The sequence below is a fragment of the Manduca sexta genome, chromosome 27, assembly GCF_014839805.1.
Source record: "Manduca sexta isolate Smith_Timp_Sample1 chromosome 27, JHU_Msex_v1.0, whole genome shotgun sequence".
NCBI classification, from domain to species: Eukaryota; Metazoa; Arthropoda; class Insecta; order Lepidoptera; family Sphingidae; genus Manduca; species Manduca sexta.
Window position 1 is genome coordinate 4,278,363 of NC_051141.1, and position 25,123 is coordinate 4,303,485.

The 25,123-nt window shown below is 33.3% G+C and overlaps 1 protein-coding gene across 1 annotated transcript in view; it reads right to left on the reverse strand.

Moving 5' to 3' along the window:
- Positions 1-25,123, reverse strand: part of LOC115448625 (probable cationic amino acid transporter) — a 147,804-nt gene that overhangs the window by 80,493 nt on the left and 42,188 nt on the right. Inside the window, exons 3-5 of the mRNA XM_037444001.1 lie at positions 24,189-24,342; positions 15,459-15,586; positions 7,806-7,908 (exon numbers count right to left, since the gene is read on the reverse strand). Of these exons, the coding sequence (XP_037299898.1) occupies positions 7,806-7,908; positions 15,459-15,586; positions 24,189-24,342 (385 nt within the window). The remainder of the gene's footprint in view (positions 1-7,805; positions 7,909-15,458; positions 15,587-24,188; positions 24,343-25,123) is intronic.

Genomic DNA, 25,123 nt, shown 5'->3' on the forward strand with positions numbered 1-25,123 from the left:
AGGTGCCAGTGCGCATATGGTTACAGATGTAAATCGTTTACAAGATGTATCGTATAACCAAGCTATGAAAAGCATTGTTGTAGCTAATAAGACGACAGTACCGGTATTATGCTCCGGAAATACACAGATAACTACGGTGGTGGACGGTTCAGAGTACAATATTACTGTTAAGAACGTCTTGTGCATTCCAAACCTCACGACTAATCTCGTATCAGTGAGTGAACTTATAAGAAATGGAAATCAAGTTATTTTCCAAGGAGATATTTGCAAAATTTTGAATCACAACAAAGTTGTTGTTGCAAAAGCCCGTCTCGTGAATGGAGTGTACAGATTAGACACAAAACAGGATTGTCTGTTGGCATGTAAAGCAGAAACAGCAACAAGTTTGTTATGGCATAGACGGTTAGGCCATATCAACAGTAAGGATCTGAACAATATGAAAAACGGCGCTGTGGAGGGGGTGTCTTTCCCAGAAAAGGCTGAAATTGACAAGTCCCAGTGTGTCACATGTTGTGAAGGGAAGTTAATGAGATTGCCATTTACACACAGAGGTTCCAGATGTGAAAGTGTGTTAGAGGTGGTGCATGCGGATGTTTGCGGCCCAATGGAGACTATCTCAGAAGGAAAGTCAAGGTATTTTCTCCTTTTTGTAGACGACTACAGCAGAATGGCCTTTGTATATTTTCTCAAAGCAAAAAATGAAGCTCTAAAATATTTTAAGATTTACAAAGCTCTAGTTGAAAAACAAACAGAAAAGAGCATTAAGATATTAAGAACAGACAACGGTGGGGAGTTTTGTTCAACAGAATTTGAAAGTTTTTTGAATAAAGAAGGAATAGTGCATCAAAAAAACGAATCCTCACACACCAGAGCAAAACGGATTATGTGAGAGGCTCAATAGGACCATTGTAGAAAGGGCTAGATGTCTTCTATTTGATGCTAAGATGAAAAAAAAAATTCTGGGCAGAGGCAGTCAACACTGCAGTATATTTGCGAAACAGAACATTAGCCTCTGGTCTTCACAAAACTCCTTATGAGCTATGGAGTGGAAGAAAACCAAATCTTGAGCATATCAGAGTATTTGGAAGCCCTGCTATGGTTCACATACCCAAAATAAATAGAACAAAATGGGATAAGAAGGCAGAACAATATATACTTCTCGGTTTTGCAGAAAACACCAAGGGTTATCGGGTATATAACCCGAAGACTAAGAAGATAACGACTAGCAGAGATGTCATCATAATGGAGTGTAGTAGAGAAGCTAATACTGTAGAAGCCTTAGTGGAAGATAAGAAAGAAGAAGATGATAGCCAGATTGAAAAAGATGAAGCTAACAGTTCTACTGCAAGTTCGGAGACCATTGTTGATCCAACAGATATCACATACGTGCCAGATAATACCTTAGATTCTTCTACTTCAGAAGAATTCTGTGACAGTCAGTCAAATGAGGATACATTTGAAGCTGAAAGATCCAGCTCAGAAGAAAGGATTCAACGTGAAAGAAGGCCACCAGTTAGGTATGGGTACAGTAATGTATGTGTTACAGAAAGTCTGGATATGCATGATGACAGTCTTACTTATGAAGAAGTGATGAGCGGTTCAGAAAAAGAAGAATGGTGCAGTGCTATGAAGGAAGAGTTGCAGTCATTCAGTGACAATGAAGCATGGGATGTGGTAGATAGACCAAGTGAAGGAAAAGTGGTTCAATGTAAATGGGTTTTTAGAAAAAAGTTAAATAGTGATAACACAGTGAGATATAGGGCAAGGCTGGTTGCTAAGGGTTTCACAAAACGTGAAGGAATTGACTATAAAGAGACCTTTTCACCAGTTCTGAAATACTCAACTTTGAAATTGTTGTTTGCTATTAGTGTGCGTTCAAATCTCAAAATAACTCACTTAGATGTCACCACAGCTTTTCTAAATGGACGTCTTGAAGAAATTGTATACATGGAATTGCCACAGAATCTCATATGTGAAGATAATAAAAATAAAGTTTTAAAATTAAATAGGGCAATTTATGGTCTTAAACAATCAGCAAGGCAATGGTATAAAGAAGTAGATGATTGTTTACAGCAGTTGAATTATATAAAATCTTTGTATGAGCCATGTTTGTTTGTTAAATCATCAGAAAAGTATAAAACCTATATTGCATTATTTGTTGATGATTTTTTTATATTTTCAAATTGTAAAGAGGAAGTAGATCATCTAAAGAAACATTTGAATGCCAGATTTAAATTGAAAGATTTAGGACAGCTGAGAAAATGTTTAGGTATGAATGTAAAAATAAAGAAAAAATAAAATATGTATTGATCAAAAAGATTTCATTGAAAAGTTGTTGAATAAATTTAAATTAGAAAATTGTAAGAATATAGACACTCCTATGGAAGTTAATTTAAAACTAGAAAAGAGTAAAAATGAAATGTCAAACTATCTATATCAACAGCTGATTGGTAGTTTAATGTATCTATCAGTCTTAAGCAGGCCAGACATATCTTATTGTATAAGTTATTTGAGCCAATTTAATAAATGTAATAATGAAACACATTGGAAGCATGCAAAACGAGTTCTCAAATACTTAAGTTCTACAAAATTGTATGGATTAATGTATGTAAAAAATGATTCAGATATACTTGGTTTTGTTGATGCTGATTGGGCCTCCGATGCTATAGACAGGAGATCCTATACAGGATATTGTTTTATATTTTCTGGGTGTGTTGTATCACATGAAAGTAGAAAGCAACAAACAGTTGCATTATCGAGCACAGAGGCCGAATATATGGCTGTCTGTGAGGCCAGTAAAGAGGCAATTTTCTTAAAAAACTTATTGTGTGAACTTATAAATAGAAAAAACCTCCCAGTTATATTATGTAATGATAATCAAAGTGCAAAAAAGCTTTCAGAAAATTGTATGTATCATAAAAGAAGTAAACATATTGATGTAAGATTTCATTTTATTAGAGAGGCAGTTGCAAATAATTTGGTAAAAATTGAGTATTTGAAAACATCAGACATGCCAGCTGATATGTTTACAAAAAGTTTGTGTAAAATTAAACATTATAATTTCATGAAGAAAATAGGTTTAGTAGAGTTGTGTTGATTTTTATATTATTGTAACACTTACCTATTGTAAACTTTGTTAGTATGTTTTTAGATTATTTTGTTAAGTGGTGGTATTATAATTTGGTAACAAAATAATAAGTGTATTGTAGCGCCATCTAGTGTATGGAATGTGCAATTTTGTTTTACCTCCAATACTTTTATAAAATAAATGTTAGTCTGTTCGTAAAAACTAACCGTGTTTTAACAAATATAACGATACATATCAAGTAAGTCGGAAAAAATGCTATCTTAGCGTATGCTGCCTAAACCGTTGGACTTAAACAAAGATGATGTACCGTAAGATTATTTGTTTTAAATAGTTCTAAATAAAAGTCCGCGACAGCATATATCTTTTATGTGGAAGCCACTATGACCAAAACAGTGAGCCATAAATATAATTAAATCAGTTACTTTATTTAGCGGGACTTTTATACCGGGAATCTACTTCACGCGGGCGAAATTACGAGCAAAAGCTAGTATAGTATATACTAATATAATATATTAAATTAGTTATGTTCAATAATTTTACAATATGCAGAAACCTCGATGATTATTGTTTTTTTGGTGGCTCACTGTAGGGCAAGAGTAGGTTCACGATATAAAGAGGAAGACCACAATGATCTTAGACCACCAATATGACTTCAATTATCTTTTAAACTATATTTATTATGCAGGGCAGTTAATCTTGGATTAGGTTCTGAAACTTAAACCTTAAACTTACGCTACAATACGAATTTACTTTACCAACAACTATCGTGTACCTTGGATATAAATAGATTAAAATAGGGGTTACGGATGTTGCAAGATATCAAAATAATTAACACCGAAGCCGCGAGGGCGATATAGCGGCTTAGCTTCATAACAGTGCACAAGCCTATTGATTCTGTCACTATTGGTACTTCCTATAGCGTGAACGCCGATTTCCTCATAGAGCAACTTGCATTAGTACAATACAGATTCGAACCCATACATGCATCTATAAAATATGTATTACTGAAGCGTTTACGAGAATTGCCAGGTTACACGGGCAAATTGCGATGACGTAAGCCGTGTCGGTATTGAGTTGTTAATCCGGTGAACCTTCAGTATTGAAACGCCTGTAAAAGTCTTATTATGTACAGTAGTTCTATCGGCTGCAATGTCCTTCAAACACAACAGTGACTACACACTGCTGCTTGGTGGCAGAAATAGATATTACGGTGGTACCTACCCGGGCACACATACAAGAGACCTACTTTTTTCATTGATATAAAGGCCGGCATAATTGTGTCGACTGGCGAGAGGTGATGATCCTGTTAGTCGATCGGGATCTTACTCCACTTACTATCAGATGCAGTGTGGTCACTTTACTGAGTTCGTATAAATAAATATATTGTCACTCGTAATCGTGATGACGGCCACAAAGCAGGACACAACTACGGCAAAGCAAAGATATTAAATTATTTTGTATCTCATTTTCTCTCGACAGTTTTGTGTATTTATTGAGCTTTTTTTCAACATTAGTTTTCATGTATACAGATATGACATTTTTAATTCGACCGGATTATTTTATAACCGTTTTTATATTTATTGATTCGATTTTAGTGAGCAGCATCCATTTGAATATTGCTCGCCTTATTTCGAGCACTAAATTAACGCGGACAAATATCGATGTGTGTGGTATAACCATTATTCTAATATTATTATTGATTAACTACTAATAACTAGTTTATACGATTTACGTATAAACTAGTTATTAATAGTTAGTAGCCTACATGATCAATAAACGAATCTATTTAAGATTCGTTTATTGATCATGTAGGCTACCAATTCTTATGAAAAGTTAAGACAATAAATACCTGTCATTCATTATGATATCTTATATACTCTATGTATTGTGCTCAGAGGTCTGGGTTCGAATCCCGGGTCGGGCAAAGTGATATTCGAGTTTTTCTGCTCAGTATCAGCCCGGAGTCTGAAATTCGTGCCCGATATGGCGATAGGCTCGCCCTCTATCACATCATGGAACGGAACACACTTGGCGAAAAGTGGCTGCTCTGGTTGCACCTCTGCGTACCCCTTCGGGGATTATTGCCTGATATTGTGTGTGTAGTACTCAGAAGTAATGTGGATTAACCTATTATTAAACAAAACAAACTGTATAGCTTTATAGATAGGTATAAATTCATGATACTTTTACAAATCAACTCATAATCCTTTATTATGTAAACATTTTAGTTAAACGTAAACAACTCAACAATATCACAGTGAAACTAAAATCTTCACGAACGTGAGTTCTAAATAAATTTTAAAGCAGCTTCCCGCTTACAAACCGTAAGGAAATAGGTCTGAAATCTATCGCAGGTACATGAAATATTCAACACCTAGTCTGGATTGAAACTGTGGCAGACAATGTAGCTAAGTAATTGTTTTACTCTCAATGTATTACTGATTTCATAGAAATATTATACGTAAGGTCATAATATATAAATTTGTAAGGTAACGGGACTATTTGGTGTACTTAATTTTAAAATATACATAAAATTGTTTTATATAAAAAAATTAGAAAATACCTTTTTATTAAATAACAAAATTGTATAAAAATAACTTACAAAAAATCATAGTACTATGATTAGCATTATAATACAAAAAGGGTTAAAAGTATGGATAGTGGCACAACATAAGAACTAGGCTATCTTCAGTCATACTACATTATTAAAGTTCTTTTTAGTGGTGAATGGTCATGTCAGTCAATAATCGTTGTCCATTAACATCTACGATACTAAAGGAATTACCAATGCTACTAATCTTGAAGATACGAAAAGACTATACCACAAAAAAAAATGAATTAATACTTCTTATTGTCAATACTTCCCTACTTTAGACCCCGATTTCAATTTGCGCAATTGAATCTTGAAAGAAATTAGGCACCGAATTTGCATAGCTTAAAATAAACTGTTGCATTTAACATAGCTTAGCTCTTCGATTACACATGAATTCATCAAGTGAGGTAATTTACAACGGTCAAGAGCTTCTTATTAGCCTGAGATACTGGGACGAAACCGTTGGTAACGGACCAACGGTAAATAAACTACGTGGAACAGCAAACTAGATCCAAAGGGAAATACAGGAATTAGCATCGCAAATGAAATAAGTGGACCCACTTGGAACGATAAACTGCATTTTTTTTGCTGTACCAAGATAATTGTAATTCATAGATTCAGAGCTTAAAAGTAAAGTTTCGGTAAAGTGGGTCCAAAATTAATTATGATAACTATTGCCCACGGCTTCTCTCGCGTGATTCTTTTTCGGGATAAATATTTTCCCTGGATAAAATATATAGTAGTCATGTTCCTGTCAGTGGCGAAAGGCAAAATTTTGTCAAAGGGAACCAGACCCATAATATAGGTACCTACTAATATGCATAATTTGGTCTACAGATCATTCTGATGATATTTTAATTCTTCAGAAGTACTACAAAAAGGGAAGCTGGCAGGAATTGAGTTATATGGACTGTTCGTCACAGCTTCTTACTACTAAAAGAATTTTCAAAATCGGTCGAGTAGTTCGAGATATTAGCCTCTACAAATCTATAAGCCCAATACTGTTTCTTTACAATATTATTCAGCTTGGACAGTTTGTGGGGGGGATATTCCCTACCTTAAATAAAACGTTTGTATACAATTACAGAATGATATAACACAATTTAAGATTATCTTTCACAATAATTTTAAGTATTTACATTCGTTTTTAAACCGGCTAGGGCTTATAAGAATATATAAGCACTAATATTTATGAATGGAGTTTACAAATAGTTTTAAAGACAGTCAGATTTACATAAATTATAAACGGGAACCCGGCAGGCATCGGATTATTTGGAACCCTTCGCCATTGCTACCTTCATGATATTCATAAAAATAATAATATTTTTTTATGATACGTATCAGGAACATTTCGTTTCTTGGATTTTTCTTGGAGTTATGTTTACGAACGCTTGATATATATTGGAATATTAAACTCCATAAAATTACGATAAATATTGCAGCTGAAGAGAAATAACTTAAAATTTTGTTTAATTTGTGGGCTGGAAATATAGCTAGATATTAAAATGATAAAACCTGAAATCTATTTTTTCATCTAAACGAGTTATAATTATATATCTATGTTTTATGTATATAATTATTTTATTGAACTATAACATGGAATTAATAATTCGCATTAGTTTACGCTGGCATGTAAATTGTAAATATTTGTTTAAAGAAAATGATAACGATTGCGTGTGAGTTCAATGAAAATATAATGCATAATTTTTTTTTTGGCGGATTGACTTCTGACAAAATATCGTCTACAAATAATTATCTATGTACGTGTTATTAATTAATATTGTCTAATTACTGTGAACATACGTTGAAATGTAAGCTCCTATTATAATTGTAGCCATTAGAGATTACGTGATATTACGTGTTTTATTGAGGCGACGCGGTACCACGCACAGCTTTACTAAGTTGTATGATGTTTGAATTGTTTATGGGACTTGCTTACTACCAAGCGAGTGGCAGCCATGTCTTTCCATTCCGTTGTTAGAAAACAAAACTTCTAAATCAGGAACCAGAATATTCCATTATAATCAACTTTATATTTTCAAGAAACGTCAATTATGTACAAAAATTGACAGCCACAAAAAGAGGCGACTGCATTCGACGACAAGCCGGTATATAAGTACTTACCATAGATGGTACCGAAGTTGTTGGCAAGATGGTTGCTAATTGCTCCGTTGAACAGAGAGTCGAGGCAGGCGCTTAGGGCTCTAGCGCAGGCGCTGGTCCCAATCTGAGGACAAAATTATTTTTTAAAACATATCATATAAATTGGCAGAAAAACAAACATTGCCGTTTGGAGAACATATTTCGCGAATAGGCAGGTTATCATAGAAGAGATGTAGGGTTCCAGTTCGATTGTACTATTTCATCTTAATTGAATGTAAAAAATCGGCCTACAATTCTCTGAGTAATCAGTGTAAATACATAAAAAATACAAAACCACAAATTCGGAACTTCCTTTTTTGGAAGTCGGTTAAATATAGTGTTGCATACACACTAAGCATTTAATTTTAAATTAACTTTGTCTAAAGTGGATCTCTAATGTTATTTCGTACATGAATAGCATCGCGTGACTACCACTTGTAGCTTTGAATAGTTGGCACGATGTTTGTAGCTAGCCCCTGACAGATTTATTCCACTCGTTTCTATAGAAAACCCAAATATGTAAGTAGACACGCTAAAACGTTGAGTACCTACCCACATATTATTGTATATAACAAATTTAGAAAGTCATCATCAGCCATTCATCATCCATCATTATTTGGATTTTTCTGCTCAGTATCAGCCCGGAGTTTGGAATTTGTGCCCGATATGGTGATAGGCTCGCCCCCTATCACATCATGGGACGGAACATACTTGGCGAAAAGTGGGTGCCCTAGTTGCGCCTCTGCATACCCCTTCGGGGATAAAATGCGTGATGTTATGTATTATGTGTTATCATCATCAGCCCTGTATTATATACTGTCCCACTGCTGGGCACAGGCCTTCTCTAATACTGAGAGGGTTTAGGCCTTAGTCCACCACGCTGGCCTAGTGCGGATTGGTAGAATTCACACACCCTCAAAATTCCTGTAGATAACTTCTCATGTATGCAGGTTTCCTCACGATGTTTTCCTTCACCGTTAAAGGAAGCGTTAATTCACAAAGAATACACACATAATTTTTTTAGAAAATTATGTGAAAACTCAGAGGTGTGGTCTGGTGTGTGTGTTTTGAACCTGCGGACATTCGTCTCGGCAGTCCGTTCCACACCCAACTAGGCTATCGAAGCTACTAATTTTAGAAAGTGCAGGAGTCTAATTAATTTAGTTATATACTCTTAGATCATATATTTTTCATATATATCCCATTAAAATATGAGGCGTAACACATGTTATCACTACTCGACCCGGGGTTAGAATCCGAATCGGTAGTTATACAACACAATGCGTCTCGGAGGCAGTCCCATGCCCCTACTGCTACTACATAAGAAATGTCATCAAATCTGATTTTACCCGCAATTGTAGCGAACGAGCGGTAATAAGTGTGAAATATGTTAGTACTTTTATCAATCGACGAAGTTTTCACAACTTTGTTCCCATTGTGTAAGTGGAGTGGGGTCAAATAGAATGTTGTCTGATGAGTGATGATTACCCCTAGGCAGTCGACACAATTATGCCGGCCTGTTGGAACCGGATATACACAGGCTGATATCGGAACGCGAATTACTTACGTGGGCCACTATGGTGGGTTTTAACACCTCGTGCTCGGTAGGCGCTATCCGGGCGCATATAAAATATATCCTATCCGTGAAAATAATATTTTGGTCGCATGTATAATTTATATGCAAGAATTTATTTGAATTAGAGAAGCGTATCGTTTATTTTTGGTACTTAAAGTAAAGTTTCATTATAACCGGATACACAACTTGCCTACGTTAGAAATACAAAAAAAAACAGATAATAAATTTATGCTTCATCAAACACAGTTATCGCAAGCATCTATTTGGAAAATCGATACAATTTTATTTATATACATACCCCCTTATCCAAAAACATTATTTATCTAAGCTCTATCTTTGCTGTGATAACAAGTCTGTTTCTCAGTGCTGACGGCATGGCAGCCTTTGCAGTGCGTAGACAGAGGGCCGGTGTGATTGGCTAATATTGAGATATGTACAACTTGAATCTAGTTGGCTGTCAGATAAACAAAGCTGAATAGATAGCAAGCTGCCAGATAAACAAAGCTGAGAAACAGACTTGTTATCACAGCAAAGATAAAGCTTAGATAACTAATGTCTATGAATAAGGGGGTTAATCTTTTTGTAACTAATAAGTTTATTTTAAAACTCATGCCTTAATAATGGATAAGAAGAGAGATAAAGCCCTCGGACACGTAATCAATTGTGCAAAAAATTAAAATTGTATTTCATAATTGATTTTCCCTTGAACAAAGTATAGAACTAGTTTTGCGAAGTGAACAAGACAGCAAAGGACGCGGCAACAGAGCTAACGAGATTAAAAAAGGCAATGTGAAGTTTCTTACGATTTCTCATTGCTGTTCCATAGAAGAAAATACCTAGGTTATTTTAGTGTTTGAAAAATATATTTTAATTCGTGAGTCAATAAGTGCAGTTTCGAGTGGATTGTTTTCCCAAAATTTAGCGCATATCTATTAAGTGCATTAAAATGTTTTTTAGTATTTTATGATTCATATCTATAGTCATCTAGGTCTACGACATTAGGTGTATTGTTGGTAATATACATATTAAATATTGTTTTTTTAAGTTCGGATTTCATTTTTGTTTTATTTTATTTTATAAGAAACTATAGTTTTTTTAAAACAAAACAAAAAAGAAAATTAGTGTTAAATAAAAACAATAGCATTTGGTTCAGATATAAGTTAGTAAATATTTAGATACGTCACTCAACCCTATGCAATACGATAGTCCATAAAAATCATATAACTACAAATTATCGATACAATTAAAACTAAATCACAGGATAAATATACTTAGACGTGAAGTCGCAAAACTCTTCACAAAAAAATAGTTAAAATATTCAGGACTCAACGAACTCAACATAGTTACTATATATGTATATAACTCCAAATTGCATAGCACTGCACTCGGCATAAAAACCGTGTAAAAACATTTTTCATTGAACTCCTTTCAGCTCTCGCATTTTTGTTTAAAAAGGAATTAAAAATAGTTCTGGCACCTAATTCAACATAAAATCACTCACTTATCACAGTACGTATAGGTTAAACAATTTCAAGGTAGAAGCTAGACTTACTACGATTAATACGAATATATATGAGGACACAATCACATTACAGTTAGTGAAAACCAGCTATTGCTTGTGTGGATTTGCTAAATACAAAATTTGCAAACCTGATGTTAATTTATATGAAACACATTATCAGTATCGGCGCTAAAATATTCTTACGAGACGGCTTACAGTTCTGATTTTGTTAAGAAATAAAAATAAAGACGAGTAAGGGTAAAAGTTATGCACATTGAAGTTCTTTATCGTTACTTCAGTTAGACAGTCTATCTTGTTACACACTGTATATTCGAACCTGATTAAATATCACTCATGGCAGTACGTAAAAAAGAAAAGGCACACGATAATGATAATATAGTTAGGTATATTCATTACACACACACACACACACCACGTCTTAATGCACGAAGGAATAGGCGGAGTTGCAACCATGTTCTTTCTATATTTAGTCTATCAAAATCCCTAACGAGACGCGTTAACGGAAGCCAAAGTTGTGCCGGTCTGTTGTTTTGGATATACACCGGCTGACCCCGTAAAACAAACACAACTTTAAAACAAGTCACTATGGCGGTATTTTCAGTGCATTCTGTATTATCCGGCAATATGCCAAACTAGGCTATGTTGTAAATTTAATGAACATTTTTATATATTATGTATGCCTTTCGTCGAAGCGAAGGAGGGCGTGAGCATTTCTATTTTAGGCAGTAGACTGGCGTGGTAAAGAATACGTTGGGTACCTTTGGTGTAGACTACGGATAATCGTGCATTGTAACGGCAGCACATAACGCTATTTTTAAATTTGGGGAATAAAAAACAAGTTTTGAATATAAACATATTTATCACGGCGGCGATAGCCTAGTTGGGTGTGGAACGGACTGCCAAGACGACTGTCCGCAGGTTCAAATCACAAGGGCACACACCTCTGACTTTTCTAAAAAATCATGTGTGTATTCTTTGTGCATTTATCGTTCGCTTTAACGGTGAAGGAAAACATCGTGAGGAAACCTGCACATCTGAGAAGTTCTCTATAGGAATTTCGAAGGTGTGTGAAGTCTACCAATCCGCACTAGGCCAGCGTAGTGGACTAAGGCCTAATCCCTCTCAGTAGTAGAGGAGGCCCGTGCTCAGCAGTGGGCAAGTATATAATACAGGGCTGATATTATTATTATTATTATATTTATTACAAAATGATTTGATAACTTTAAGCCTGTAAAAGAAAGAAGAGAAACCCATTCCTGTACTTTCCATAAGCGAAAAACTACGTTTAGCGACAAAAATCCACAAACAAAAAAGAGATTGAATTCTCACGAATACGCTTATCCAGGTTTGACTGTACTGGACATGATTGTACAATATTATAGGAATGTTCTAACATACAAGAAGATACGACACCAATTATGTTGCTGGAACATGATTTTCCTTCAGCTGTGTTTCTTCAATACGGATCTATTCAGAAATATACGCAATTATATACCTCTAAAAGTAGATTCTCGAGAATCTTTCGTATAATATAAAAATATAGGAACCGTTGGGATAAGTGGGTTGTTTGTACTGAGATAATGATATCTAATTTGAGCTGGAATGTTCACTCAATTCAAATAATTTCATAAGAAAATAACGATAAAACATATTTACGATAAGAAAATATAGGGGCCACCTACATATAGTTGGGCTAGTTTGTCTACACGAGCCAATACGTGTTTTCGAAATTATTGACGTTCTAATTAAAGGCTAGCTTCGATAGCCGTGTAGGTAAATATGGGATTTTTAACTTTTACTAGGGTTATGAATAGAAAATTGCTATGTTCTGCAGATTTATGTGTTTTTTGCTCTCGTCAGACGTCTTGGTAACCTTTTTTCGGGCCATACGTGTGGGTAAATTGGCCATAATCTATTTTGAAGTATTTTTTCATGTGTTAGAGTCTGAATTATCCTTTTTTTATTATATGGTTGTATGCCCAACAATCTTCGTAGTTAAAAGTATTTTTTTAAAGCGTTTTACTTTAATTTCATTTTGTGTACGGTAGGTATTTGTCAAAACAGAAAAGTCTGGTTATTATATATGAGTAAGACCGAAACAAGAAGTTAAACTGACAAAAATTACACCTCTGAGATATAACATTTTATCTCGATATAAATTATGAAGAGTGTAAAAATAGGTAAGAAGATGAACAAAGAAAACCGCAGAGAACTTGGAGCAAAGTTTCATTCTTCAAGTTGGTTTTAAATTCAACAGGCGAGACTCATCGGTCTATCAAATGTCTTCATACATTTGTTACGAAGTTTAATGTTTCGAATTGATTCATTTATAATGTATCGATTGTACGTGGAAATATATTTCTACACAAATTCAGACTAGATTTTAATGGCAGATTGGCTCGTGCGTATCTTGTTAGATATAAATTGTTAAAAAGTATCAAATGTCCGTTCAAAATCGGTTAAGTGGGTTTGACATATCAGAGTTATTTTTGCATACACAGAAAGAATTCCCAGTTAAAGTTATATTGACAACCAATAACATGCGATCTAAAATAAATTAACCATAAAATATAAGTAAAAATTTAAAGCAAACCGGAATCAAACATTAAAGCGCTTCCATTTCAAGCACGGTATTAAATAGAAAATATGCCACAAAACGTTTATAAAATACGCTTAGGGAGGTACAAAATATTATGCTCACTGAAAAGAAGGTAATAAATCCATCATATAATAATAATATCAGCCCTGTATTATATACTTGCCCACTGCTGAGCACGGGCCTCCTCTACTACTGAGAGGGATTAGGCCTTAGTCCACCACGCTGGCCTAGTGCGGATTGGTAGACTTCACACACCTTTGAAATTCCTATAGAGAACTTCTCAGATGTGCAGGTTTCCTCACGATGTTTTCCTTCACCGTTAAAGCGAACGATAAATTCACAAAGAATACACACATGATTTTTAGAAAAGTCAGAGGTGTGTGCCCTTGTGATTTGAACCTGCGGACATTCGTCTCGGCAGACCGTTCCATACCCAACTAGGCTATCGTCGCTTCTTATATATAATAAATTATGATATAATAAATCCATCATATGATTTGCTTATATTTTTCGGTAATAAATTTTATGAATAAGAATAAATACTAATAGCGAAGCACGGCTTAGTTTTGGTACCAGCACTACTTGTGAGGTCTATGCTCGGTGACGTGGACACGCAATTGGAAAACACATTGGAAATTTATGGAATTTTAGACATCAAATACACACACACATACTTCATTCATTTATACCCAAAGAAGTATGCGAGGCGCAACCAGAGCACCCACTTTTCGCCAATTGTGTTCCGTCCTATGATGTGATAAGGCGCAAGTCTATCGCCATATAGGGCACAAATTCCAGACTCCGGGCTGATACTGAGCAGAAATCTAAATATTACATTGCCTGACGCATTTGAACCCAGAACCTTACAGGGCTGCCGTACCGCGCATGCTGTACAAATACGTCACCGAAGTAGTCAGAGAAATCAAATAGGTGTGTTTTCAGATATTTGACTAGTACACCAACAAACAATTCTTCATTCCTGTTTACGTTTCTAACTTTTAAAATAAATCAAAATTCAATCAAGGTTGTATAGTAATCAAACTGTATTAATTTCCTAAATAGAGTAGGTACAATAATATTAAACACTACATTATTAGGTATATATAATCTGTCCTAGTTATATCGCATTTTGTTGCCTTGCTTCATGAGTGTTACTTAATAAAGGAAGATAAAGTATAATATTATGTTTAGTTATGACTGCCATTATATGAGGTGGTTAGAATTTAATAAGGATTGGTCTGACCCCAATATGGATGTGGCTGAGTGGCTAGATTGCCTATTATGAAATGTAAACAATTAGTAACAGAGGTTGCACTAGTTACGCTATCCGTTTGGAGATGAATGCCACAAATATTTTGTGTTACAAGATATTAGAAATGATAATTAATATTTTCGTCTTCGCTATATTTAACTAATACGAAATAAAGGCATAGAAAGCTAGTATCAACTATTTAACAATCGTAACGTTTCACCGATGCGATTTTACTCTCACTTTAGACTTTAACAGATATTTTCGATATTATCATATCGGTACATCTTTACGATTGTTAACTTAGAGTCCACCTTGCTAGAGACTCGCCGGTACCTGCTCGGTGGTACAATGCGGATATTAAATACCTCAATAATTAAAAACATTATTAAAAACCATTATTCCAAAAAATATATTTTACGCAACATACCACCAGCGCTTTAACTATAGTTTTGTTTTGTCCTGTCGCTTGGATACGCGACTGTACCGCGATCTGTGTTTCAATGTTACAGAAATTCAAATCAAAATCAACCTTAGCATGACTTGCAGTAAATTTCTTTTTGTGTCCTAATCTATATCCCTAAAACCCGAGTTGTTTTAACTTTTGCCCCGACTTCAAATAAATAGGACCTGACATTACTACATCCGGGTATCTTATTTGAAGAACAGAGGTAGTCATAGTTTCTTACCAGATATTCAAGCACCATATTCCATCCGATGATGAAGGCGATAAACTCTCCAACAGTGACGTAAGAGTAGGTGTAAGCCGAGCCGGTGGTATTCGGCACGCGGACACCGAATTCGGCATAGCAAGCACCTGCAACAAACAAATTGATCAATGAACTATCAATAGGACTTCTGAAATTGTTTTAAATTAGTGATCAACCCCATTTAGTGTTCAGTCTCTTTCTCGAACTAGTGCAACAAAGTCTGGTGAGTAATGATAAACTAGTTACAAAATTCGAACCATTGGTTACAATGTCCATTACAATGTCTCTCAAACCAAATAACAGAGCTTGTATTGCGGTTTGCGGCAGAAATAGACAATGTAGTGCTATGTATGTATCTAGAGAAATCTTACATACAAAATCTCTAACTAATAAATGGTTACAGTGCTTTAATTTTTTTAGTTAAAAATTCACATAATTGTTTTATTATTAATAATATTTGCAATTTGCCTAATTAGAAAGTAAAAAAAAGGTTTCACTTAAATAACCTTTAAACTAATTATAAAAATATTAAAGAAATCCAAAAAGTGTACGCAGCGAGTATTGTAAATACTGATTAAATTTTCACTGATTCAGAGAACTGATATAAAAGAACCGGAGTTCAAAAGAAAAATAAATTTAAATTATAATATTTCAGCGTTAATAGTTTATAAATATAATTAATTATTTTCGAATATTATTAATATTGAAATTACACCTCAAAAACCATTCGCGTTAAAATTCGTTTCATGTTCATAAATGTTCGCCAATTAATTTCGTATTTTTTCAGAAAACAGAATGTACGCGGAAATTTTAATTAAGACCAATATATTATAATTTAAACTCTGTTATTTTATGAATTCCATTTTAAAATTAAATCTGCGTTATGTGTTTCAGTGTATTTTATTTGGTCTGAACATGATAACATACTATATTGTCTAAGGCCTGACAAAAGTTACAAAATAGATTTTTTTAAGAACTAAATTTCTGCTTGTATGATTATTGTATTTTCTTTCTTCTTCTTTCTTATAATATAATTTTATTAAAGAAATACGGGCAAATAAGTATGAAAGAGATAATTGATCAAACGGCCCCTAGTTATACAGATTGGTGAGCTAACAAACATTAATGAAAGATATGGTACTGGCCGCACCATCACTTTGTCTCTTTCTTAAGCAAATCGTGAGGACATAGATTTGGCGATTATCTAAACCTATCAATGTTTGTAATTGCATTACTGCAATTACTATAGGACTGATGGTGGCGTCACATAATGTTAAAGTATAATTAATGGATATGATGAATTATTAAATTAGTCGCAGCTATACTTATTCTTCCTTAGGATTAGTGCGTTTATTAATCGCACCAGAGGATAATGTTAACCTTTATGATAATTATATGTCTTTTTTCAGTTGAATGAAGAGAAGAATGAGTATGGCTTATAATATCGACAAATGAAAGGGTAATAGACTTAAGCGCCATTTTTAAGCGACATTAAGTTTCATACATATTTAAAATTAACACATGTTCTAAATGTTTATTTAACATAGTTAAAATTTTTCGTAAAAAAACATAAGAAATCATAAAAAAAATGTCGCTTAAGTTAATTAGCCTTTCAACCGTCGATATGTTTTGCTATACTATACAGAACTAATAATAATAATAATATCAGCCCTGTATTATATACTTGCCCACTGCTGACCACGGGCCTCCTCTGCTACTGAGAGGTATTAGGCCTTAGTCCACCACGCTGGCCTAGTGCGGATTGGTAGACTTCACACAACTTCGAAATTCCTATAGAGAACTTCTCAGATGTTCCTTCACCGTTAAAGCGAACGATAAATTCACAAAGAATACACACATGATTTTAGAAACGTTAGAGGTGTGTGCCCTTGGGATTTTAACCGGGGACATTCGTCTCGGCAGTCCGTTCCACACCCAACTAGGCTATCGCCGCTATACAGAACTATATAATTAAAAAATGGTGCGTGGCACGTTATAGCGCTCGGCACCCTGAGACATAAGCCTCATAATGTCGTGGCAGACGCAAAGTCTCCTACGAGAAAACAGCCATCAGTAAATAATTGTAACGTTAACCTAACCGTACCTGACATTTCTACGGTTTACAAAAAAAATGAATGAAATAACAATGTAGTTTGAACACACCTGCTATGTAAAGCACAGTCGCAATTCGCATTGCATTTTTATGGGGTTGTCTAGATACGTTACAATTGAAATAATTCTGCATTTTCATAACGTACTTGTATAGTGGCGTGGAAGGTGATTCAGTGTTGTGGCTTTGTGCTATGGAATTATTTAATGTTGATATTAAGTTGTTTATGCTATTTATGTAAAACAAGCGTCGATTTGAAAAAATAAATTGGAGTTAGGATAATTTTATGTCCGCCCAAATAGCAACCACCGTACACAAGGTGTGAAAACCCGCCATAATGACCCACGTAAGTGTGTCGCGTTCCGGGATCCGGTTACAACAGGCCGGCATAATTGTATCGATGGGGTTTATCAATCGATATTCTATTAAATCCCATTTCACTTATCGTCAGGCGCAGTGGAGACTTTGCACAGGAGTTTGCCATTCATGTATAAAAACGAACTTCGTTTTTTTAGTAGGGTAATAAAAAAATTACACTTATTTTTTATATCTCACCCACACACCGTAAAATAGATTTTAAAGGAACATATTTAGAAAAATCATGAGGATAGAATCGCTAGCCTAACCTCTTATTGACGCCTATTCGTAGTTTACATATTTTTTCATAGTACTGAGCCTCCATTTGCAAGGCTAAAAGGAATTTTGCGGTTAGCAGTTTAATGAGGTTTGATTAAATGGGCGTCATTAGCTTAATGGTCAATTTCTTTGGCTCTACAAATCTCGACGTTTTTACTCGGATTGACGGTTGTGTACATTTCACGTATGATTTATACAAAATATTTACAAGATACTTACCTCGTCAAAGTATTTGAAATATTAATATAATTATTTAATTGTGTACGTACTTTTTTTTTTATATTTTGAAAAATATCTATAGTTTTTCGTGAGGGATAAGATCGGATAACTAGAACATTTTAAAAAACTGATTTAGCTACTAAACATATTTTTAGGAATTTATTTCGATATAGTATAAATAACTACTAAGATCGGAATATACTCCTTTCTAAAAATCCACTTATTGTGATACGTTTTAGAAAGGTCTGAACTATATTTGTGAAGATCATATCTTTTCCGTAAATAATTTTTTGAAATATGGTACTACTACTACTCTTAGATTCAAAAATATATTGACTGTTTAAAGAAATAAATATTGTACACTATTTAGCATATAATAATATTAATCATAATATTATGCTACTTAAAACTACATAAGTAACCGTCTAAGTCTAACACTGTCAAGAATCATTCATGAATGACAAATATTTTTCGCAAATTTTGATTTTAGTTTTCTATTGTTTTATCTTTTTGTTTAGTACTTTGGTATTCGTGCCAGCTTATTTATGATTGAAAGTATAATGTTATCACTCCAACGAATTCTCTTTGTGTAATAACGACATTAGGGCATATAATATAAAATAATTTTGAAATATTATATTATTTATTTTGCTCAAAATTAATACTTTATTTAACATCTGTAGTTAAAATAACTTATGATAAAGTGCTACATATTTTCAAGAAGATAAGTAGGTAAATATAAATAAATGGTTTCTTTTATTCAAGAAAGGGCAAAATGAGCCTGTTTAGACAAGTTAATGATGTCTTATACCTTATTATTTCCATAGCATTCCTGTTAACAAATAATTTGAAACATTAGCTCCTGCTAAAACCGGTCAATTTTTTAACTCATACCCATTTTAAATTAAAAAGCAATATTCGTAAATCGCGTTCGAAATCTGAATATTCCGGAAACATCACGTTCGGTTACTAGCCACTATTCAAAACTAAGTACTTTAAATTACCTGTCGGGTGTCGGTGTCAGGTGTTCCAAAGTTCAAAATTGTGTCGCCGCGTCGACAGCTAGTAAACACCTTTGGCGAGAAATTGAAAACAAACAACGATGTAATTACTATTGCGGAATTAGAATTTAATATTATATAGTCTGCGCATTACTAGTTAATTTATTTTGCAATAGGAACGAATAAATTGCACCGATTAAATTTGAAGTGCTGCGGCTATTATAATATTATAAAATCATAGGTTTTGGGTGATAATTATTTTGCAGAATTGACTAACATTATTTTTTCCATTAATTTGTTCTTTAATACCATTTTTTAATGATAAAATGGTTTATTTTTTATTAATCTTAGGTGATATATTTTTTTTAAATAATTATAGGAATTAAAACATCCGTGATTTATTTATTAGGGTTTCCCGCTGACTTAACACTACGATTACATTCATTAAAATATTATAACTTATAGCGAATTGAGAACCTCCTCCTTTTTTTAAATCAGTCAAAAATACGTCTTGAGTACCGCTTATAAAGTACTTAATAGGAGATTCATCCTATTTATTCTAATACCTACGTGGTACGGTAATATTTAAATTTTATTTCAAAATAAAAAATATCTAGTTAGGTTATTAAATAAATAATGCAGATTAAAATAGCGTTGTTTTAAACGTTGTAAAAATAAACAAATCGAGTTAATTATATCTCCTATATTAATATTCCTCTATAACTTTTCAATTAGTGATATCCTCGATATATCCGATGAAGTGGAGAATTTTATGACATTTCATTAAACGAAACAAGTAATGAAATGAAAATGTATAGACTGTAGTTATATGAAATAAAACATTATTCAACGCAATCTTGTTGCAATTATTTATACAAATTGCAACACAATTGCAATTTATTCGTTTTTAAATAGCGTTTAACCAGACGATAGCGGGACATCCAATAAGAACGTTTTCTTCTACTACAAATAAAAAATTAAACCACCTCAATGAGCAAATCCTCTTCCATTTCAATCAGGACATGCCTTCTACGAATGTGCAAAATAAATGGCGGTTACAGAGTTTCATATAATGTACAATATGGTATACACGGTCATTTTGACATTGCGTTACTAAATGAAACCACACACTTATCTACTTGGAAATAATACTTTACCATAAGTTACTTGAGCTGTAGATGTAAAATTTAAAAGTGTAAGTTTCGAACAAAATAAATATTAATAAAAATTAATTTTAATTTTACACACCCTAATGCCTCTATTACTACCGTAAGAGAATGTGTCGCTGCAACATCATACTTTCAGTCATAAATACACGCACATGCCATATTCGCAATAAACAACAAAATGATCAAAAAATCTGAAAACAAAAACCAGGATTTTTGATGAATATATTTATTATTAATGGATGATTTTTGGCACAATGTCAGCATAGGCGAAGACGAGTATGTGGTTTCGTTTAGAAACGGAATGTCAAAATTAACCTGTATATTATACTTAACATGTTATACGATGTTTTATGTTTTAAATGCATAGCGTTAATGCTCAACCGACTTTTAACAAAATATAACTAAAGTTATAAATATTATAGCGTTATATAACTTTACATAATGTAACACATGTGTGGAAACACCTTTATACGACGAATTAATTTACCGTTTTATCAACAGATTTTTTAATAGAGTTTAAAACATATCTACATCCACCGAATTTTTAAATATCGAAAAAATACTATATCGGAAACTGTATAAATAATCTGTGAAGTAATACTCCATTTTATTAAAAAAATATATGTATTCAGGATAAAAGCGGCAAATTCAGATGAAATCCGTTTTTAATTTACGAAAATCTAATATAACATTTTTTATAAAATATTTGTCTGTTAAAAAGGGTATTGAAAAATACACATCGGCTTCACTCTCATTCATTCAATTTCATTGGATGTGTAATTAAATTTTCAAATTGATAAACTACGCACATGCCTTTATAGAATTAAACTAAAGAAGAATACCGTGAGGACTATAAAGGTGAGGGTCAGATGGAAATATTTGAAATACGTAGTCGTATACTGCGCTAAGATCAACGTTCTACCCTTTGGCGTATAAAATTAATTTTACGAGGAACTTTCCTTTTCTTCTTATATATTTTAATTGAACAATTCTTGATAAAAATTTTACAACTTACTAATTATTACATACCTGGTACATCATAACATCTATATCAAGATTATAGGCAAATTGGTAAGTTTGCAAAAAGTATCAATGCTAATTAGTAAATGTCAATACATGGGTAATTCTCATGTAATTTCGTCATTTAAGACCCAAGTGAAAAGAAAATGCAATGAAAGCTTCCGATTTCTGCTTCATATTAATGTTAATGGAAAGTTAGTAACTGATTTTAAAATTGTGATAAGTTATTACTTTTTACTACTAATAACTTAGGAGTCTTCTACCAAATATGACTAATATTATAAATGCGATAGTTTGTGAAATGTTTGGATGTTTGTTAGAAGTAAACGCAGAAACTAAATGGATTTGAATTTAATTTTGCACACAGCTGAACCATATATTGGTTTAGCACATGGAACTTTCTGCTGCGGTAATTTGTTCCCGTGGGATATATTGGATTTTTTAATCTGAATTTCTAAATAGGTGGCGATGGCGTCGTCCATTGTTTTAACGAGTTTAGTAGTACTATCTTATAAATGTTGGTACTTGGTATCGCATCTTAAATGAAAGACTACCGGCGAGTTGGGCGTAAACTTGAACTAAAATGCATTTTTATAAACAATCGTCTTCGTATGCGTGACATAGACCAGATAAATCATTGCAAGTAAAGACTAGCGTACTCTATGTAATGAAATAAGTTTGTTCGACAAACCAATTTCAATTAGAACCTTTGTTCAGCTGGGGAAAGACTAAGAACTAGAAGTTAGGTAAACTTTGGTTTCTAGTTATTAGCTTGGTGTCGTATATAGAACTGCAAAATGCTCAAATATCTACAATTCTGAGTGCATTTTTTAGTTTCGAATTATATATTTTGCGTGTCTATAAATTTTGCGTGTATTTGTAAGTAACGGGACCAAAATTAATATAAAAAAGGACTTAACATTGAACACATCACGTTGAGACATTGATTAATGTTAGGATTTTGGGTTCGTTTTGGCGCTAAATGGTTATATTATATACCTAACAACCCATATTTTCCTACATACGGGTAAGAAAACAGAAATCAATAAAGAAATCTAAGAGTGGAACAAATATGGATATAATATCGGACACAAATCAAGACCTTTGTCATTCTGTGAAAGATTTATATGTTATTTTGTAGAATAAGCTTCTTATTTTTATTGAACACTTATGAATTATGTATATAAATTAAATGTAATGTAGACTCCGTAAGTAGTAGGTATTTGTAAAAATAAATTGTAATAGGGTACTGAACTCATTTTTGCTCTTTACTATTATCAAATATTTACATACCTAATATAAATTATAACACAGAAGGAATTATTAAAATCCGGTAAAAAATCAACAAGTTATAAGTCTTTGAATTTCGGTTGAAAGGGTAATTAACAAGAAACAGAAAAGAGACGAAATACCCACATGTGACGTCATCGGGAAATACGACGTGTGCGAAAGAAAGAGATGAAGCGATATTCCCACATCGCGCCCACTTCTGCACATTACAATATTTTAAATATGAATTACTCGCTCATTTTTTAACCAATTTTTATGCAGTTTTCGCAGGAGTGCTTCCTTTTCGTATTATTAACTATTACATATAGAAAAATGTATAAAATTAAGCATAGGCCGGTCCCCTATTAGCGAATCAATTTTTACATCACAAATTAATAAGGTCTACATTTTTTACAAGAAATAAAAGTTAAATATATTAAATAAATTCTAACTTGAATCAATTAAAGACTAAGCCATTGGACTGTTTTATACGTGGAATTGGAATTTTGTATTTTGATTTAGGCACAAAATTTATTATTTGAGTTATAATTGAAAAGTTAGGCTTTTGATAAAAATTAATATTGTAAAAGAAAATTTGGTAGGAGTTTTTATTACTTCTTGTACAACTGAATTAATTATTTCCGTCCGTTCTGATCTGCTAAAATATTAAAGTTACTTAATTGAAAAAAATTTAGAGTTATACACCAATTTTGATACTGTATTAAAAGTACATGAAGTGCTTAGAAAAAAATGTGTTCCGATTTGTTAGGTCGCCTCCTAATGTTAAGAAATAAACTCTTGAAACTATGGCATTCGTATCGTAAACTTATTAAGACTTTAATTAAACAATGATTTTCAAAAGTATATTTATGGCCAAATCAGCGCCTGAAAACCGATTGTACAACTTCAAGTTGTATCTCTAACATCATGTCTGATATGTTGTGTATTAGAGATTACATTAGCTTGTAAGTACCAATGTTCCTTCCATGAACCGCGGTCTAGCCCTAAAGTGAATCAATTACTTCTAAATTAATCCAATTCGTCGCGCCATCTCTTCTTTGTTCAACAACGACGTCTACGATTTACTTACGACTTGGCCCACAAATTAACAGCCGCTATGCATTGGAGTGACGTGGACTGCCCAGTTCCATTTAAGCTGTCACTAGGCTGGTAAGGACTAGACCATTTTTATTTTATTTGAAGAATTTAATTTAATTGATTCGAACTAAATTATTATGTTGGGTATACACATATCGAATATTAACAATTATTTACTTAGTCTTACCTGAGAAGATGCTAGCCACGGCAGCGATGATGAAGCTGAAGATAACTCCAGGGCCAGCGAACTTACGGGCAACCATGCCCGCCACCAGGTACATGCCAGTGCCGACGCATGACCCCACGCCCAGCGAAGTCAGGTCCGTTGTAGTAAGGCATCGCTATAGACAAAAAGAAATAGAAGCTATAGTATCTTTAGTTAGTCTCCTATTTCCCTTGGTCACGTCATCACGCGTGAACGGCTGGACCGATTTCACATTTTTTTTGTTGTATTTGTTGTTGTCAGGAGAAGGTTGCTATGAAAAAAAAAAATTGCGCGGAAAATTAGTAAATTTTAGAAAACTTAACGAAAATATTAATTTTATATAACTGTCAATTGTTTGAAATAACTGTCTGCGATTGACAGAATGTCGGGTCAACTAGTTTATCATAATAATATTATAGCTCGATCCACTTACGGCTATTTTTAATAAACGATCGCAATATTCATATTTTCTTAGATTCTGAGAATAAACCAATCATATATCCTTGGTAACATTTAAAAATAAATTTTATTGGTCGATTTTCGCGGTTGATTGAAAAAAAACGACTGGCATCATTTTATTTTGAACCATATTTTATACCTCAGTGTTTAGATAGAATAAGGAGATAATATCTAAATACCTATTATGAGTTTCTGAGCAAATATTTTACTGTAGCACATTTAAAGGAAGGAGAACTACAAAGGTATTTAATAAATGTTAAAATTCTTTGATAGTCAGGTTCATATTGCCAATTTGAAGGCAAATTGAAGTAGCAATAAGGCGCCTCGTTCTAAAGGATACGCACGACACTGTAATGCAAGACTGCAGTTCATTTAGAAACGGGATAAGGTAGTGTAATAAAGGCCAAGTACTGTGAACAAGGGCGACTAGCGACGTCTTTTATGTAACTTGATATTTG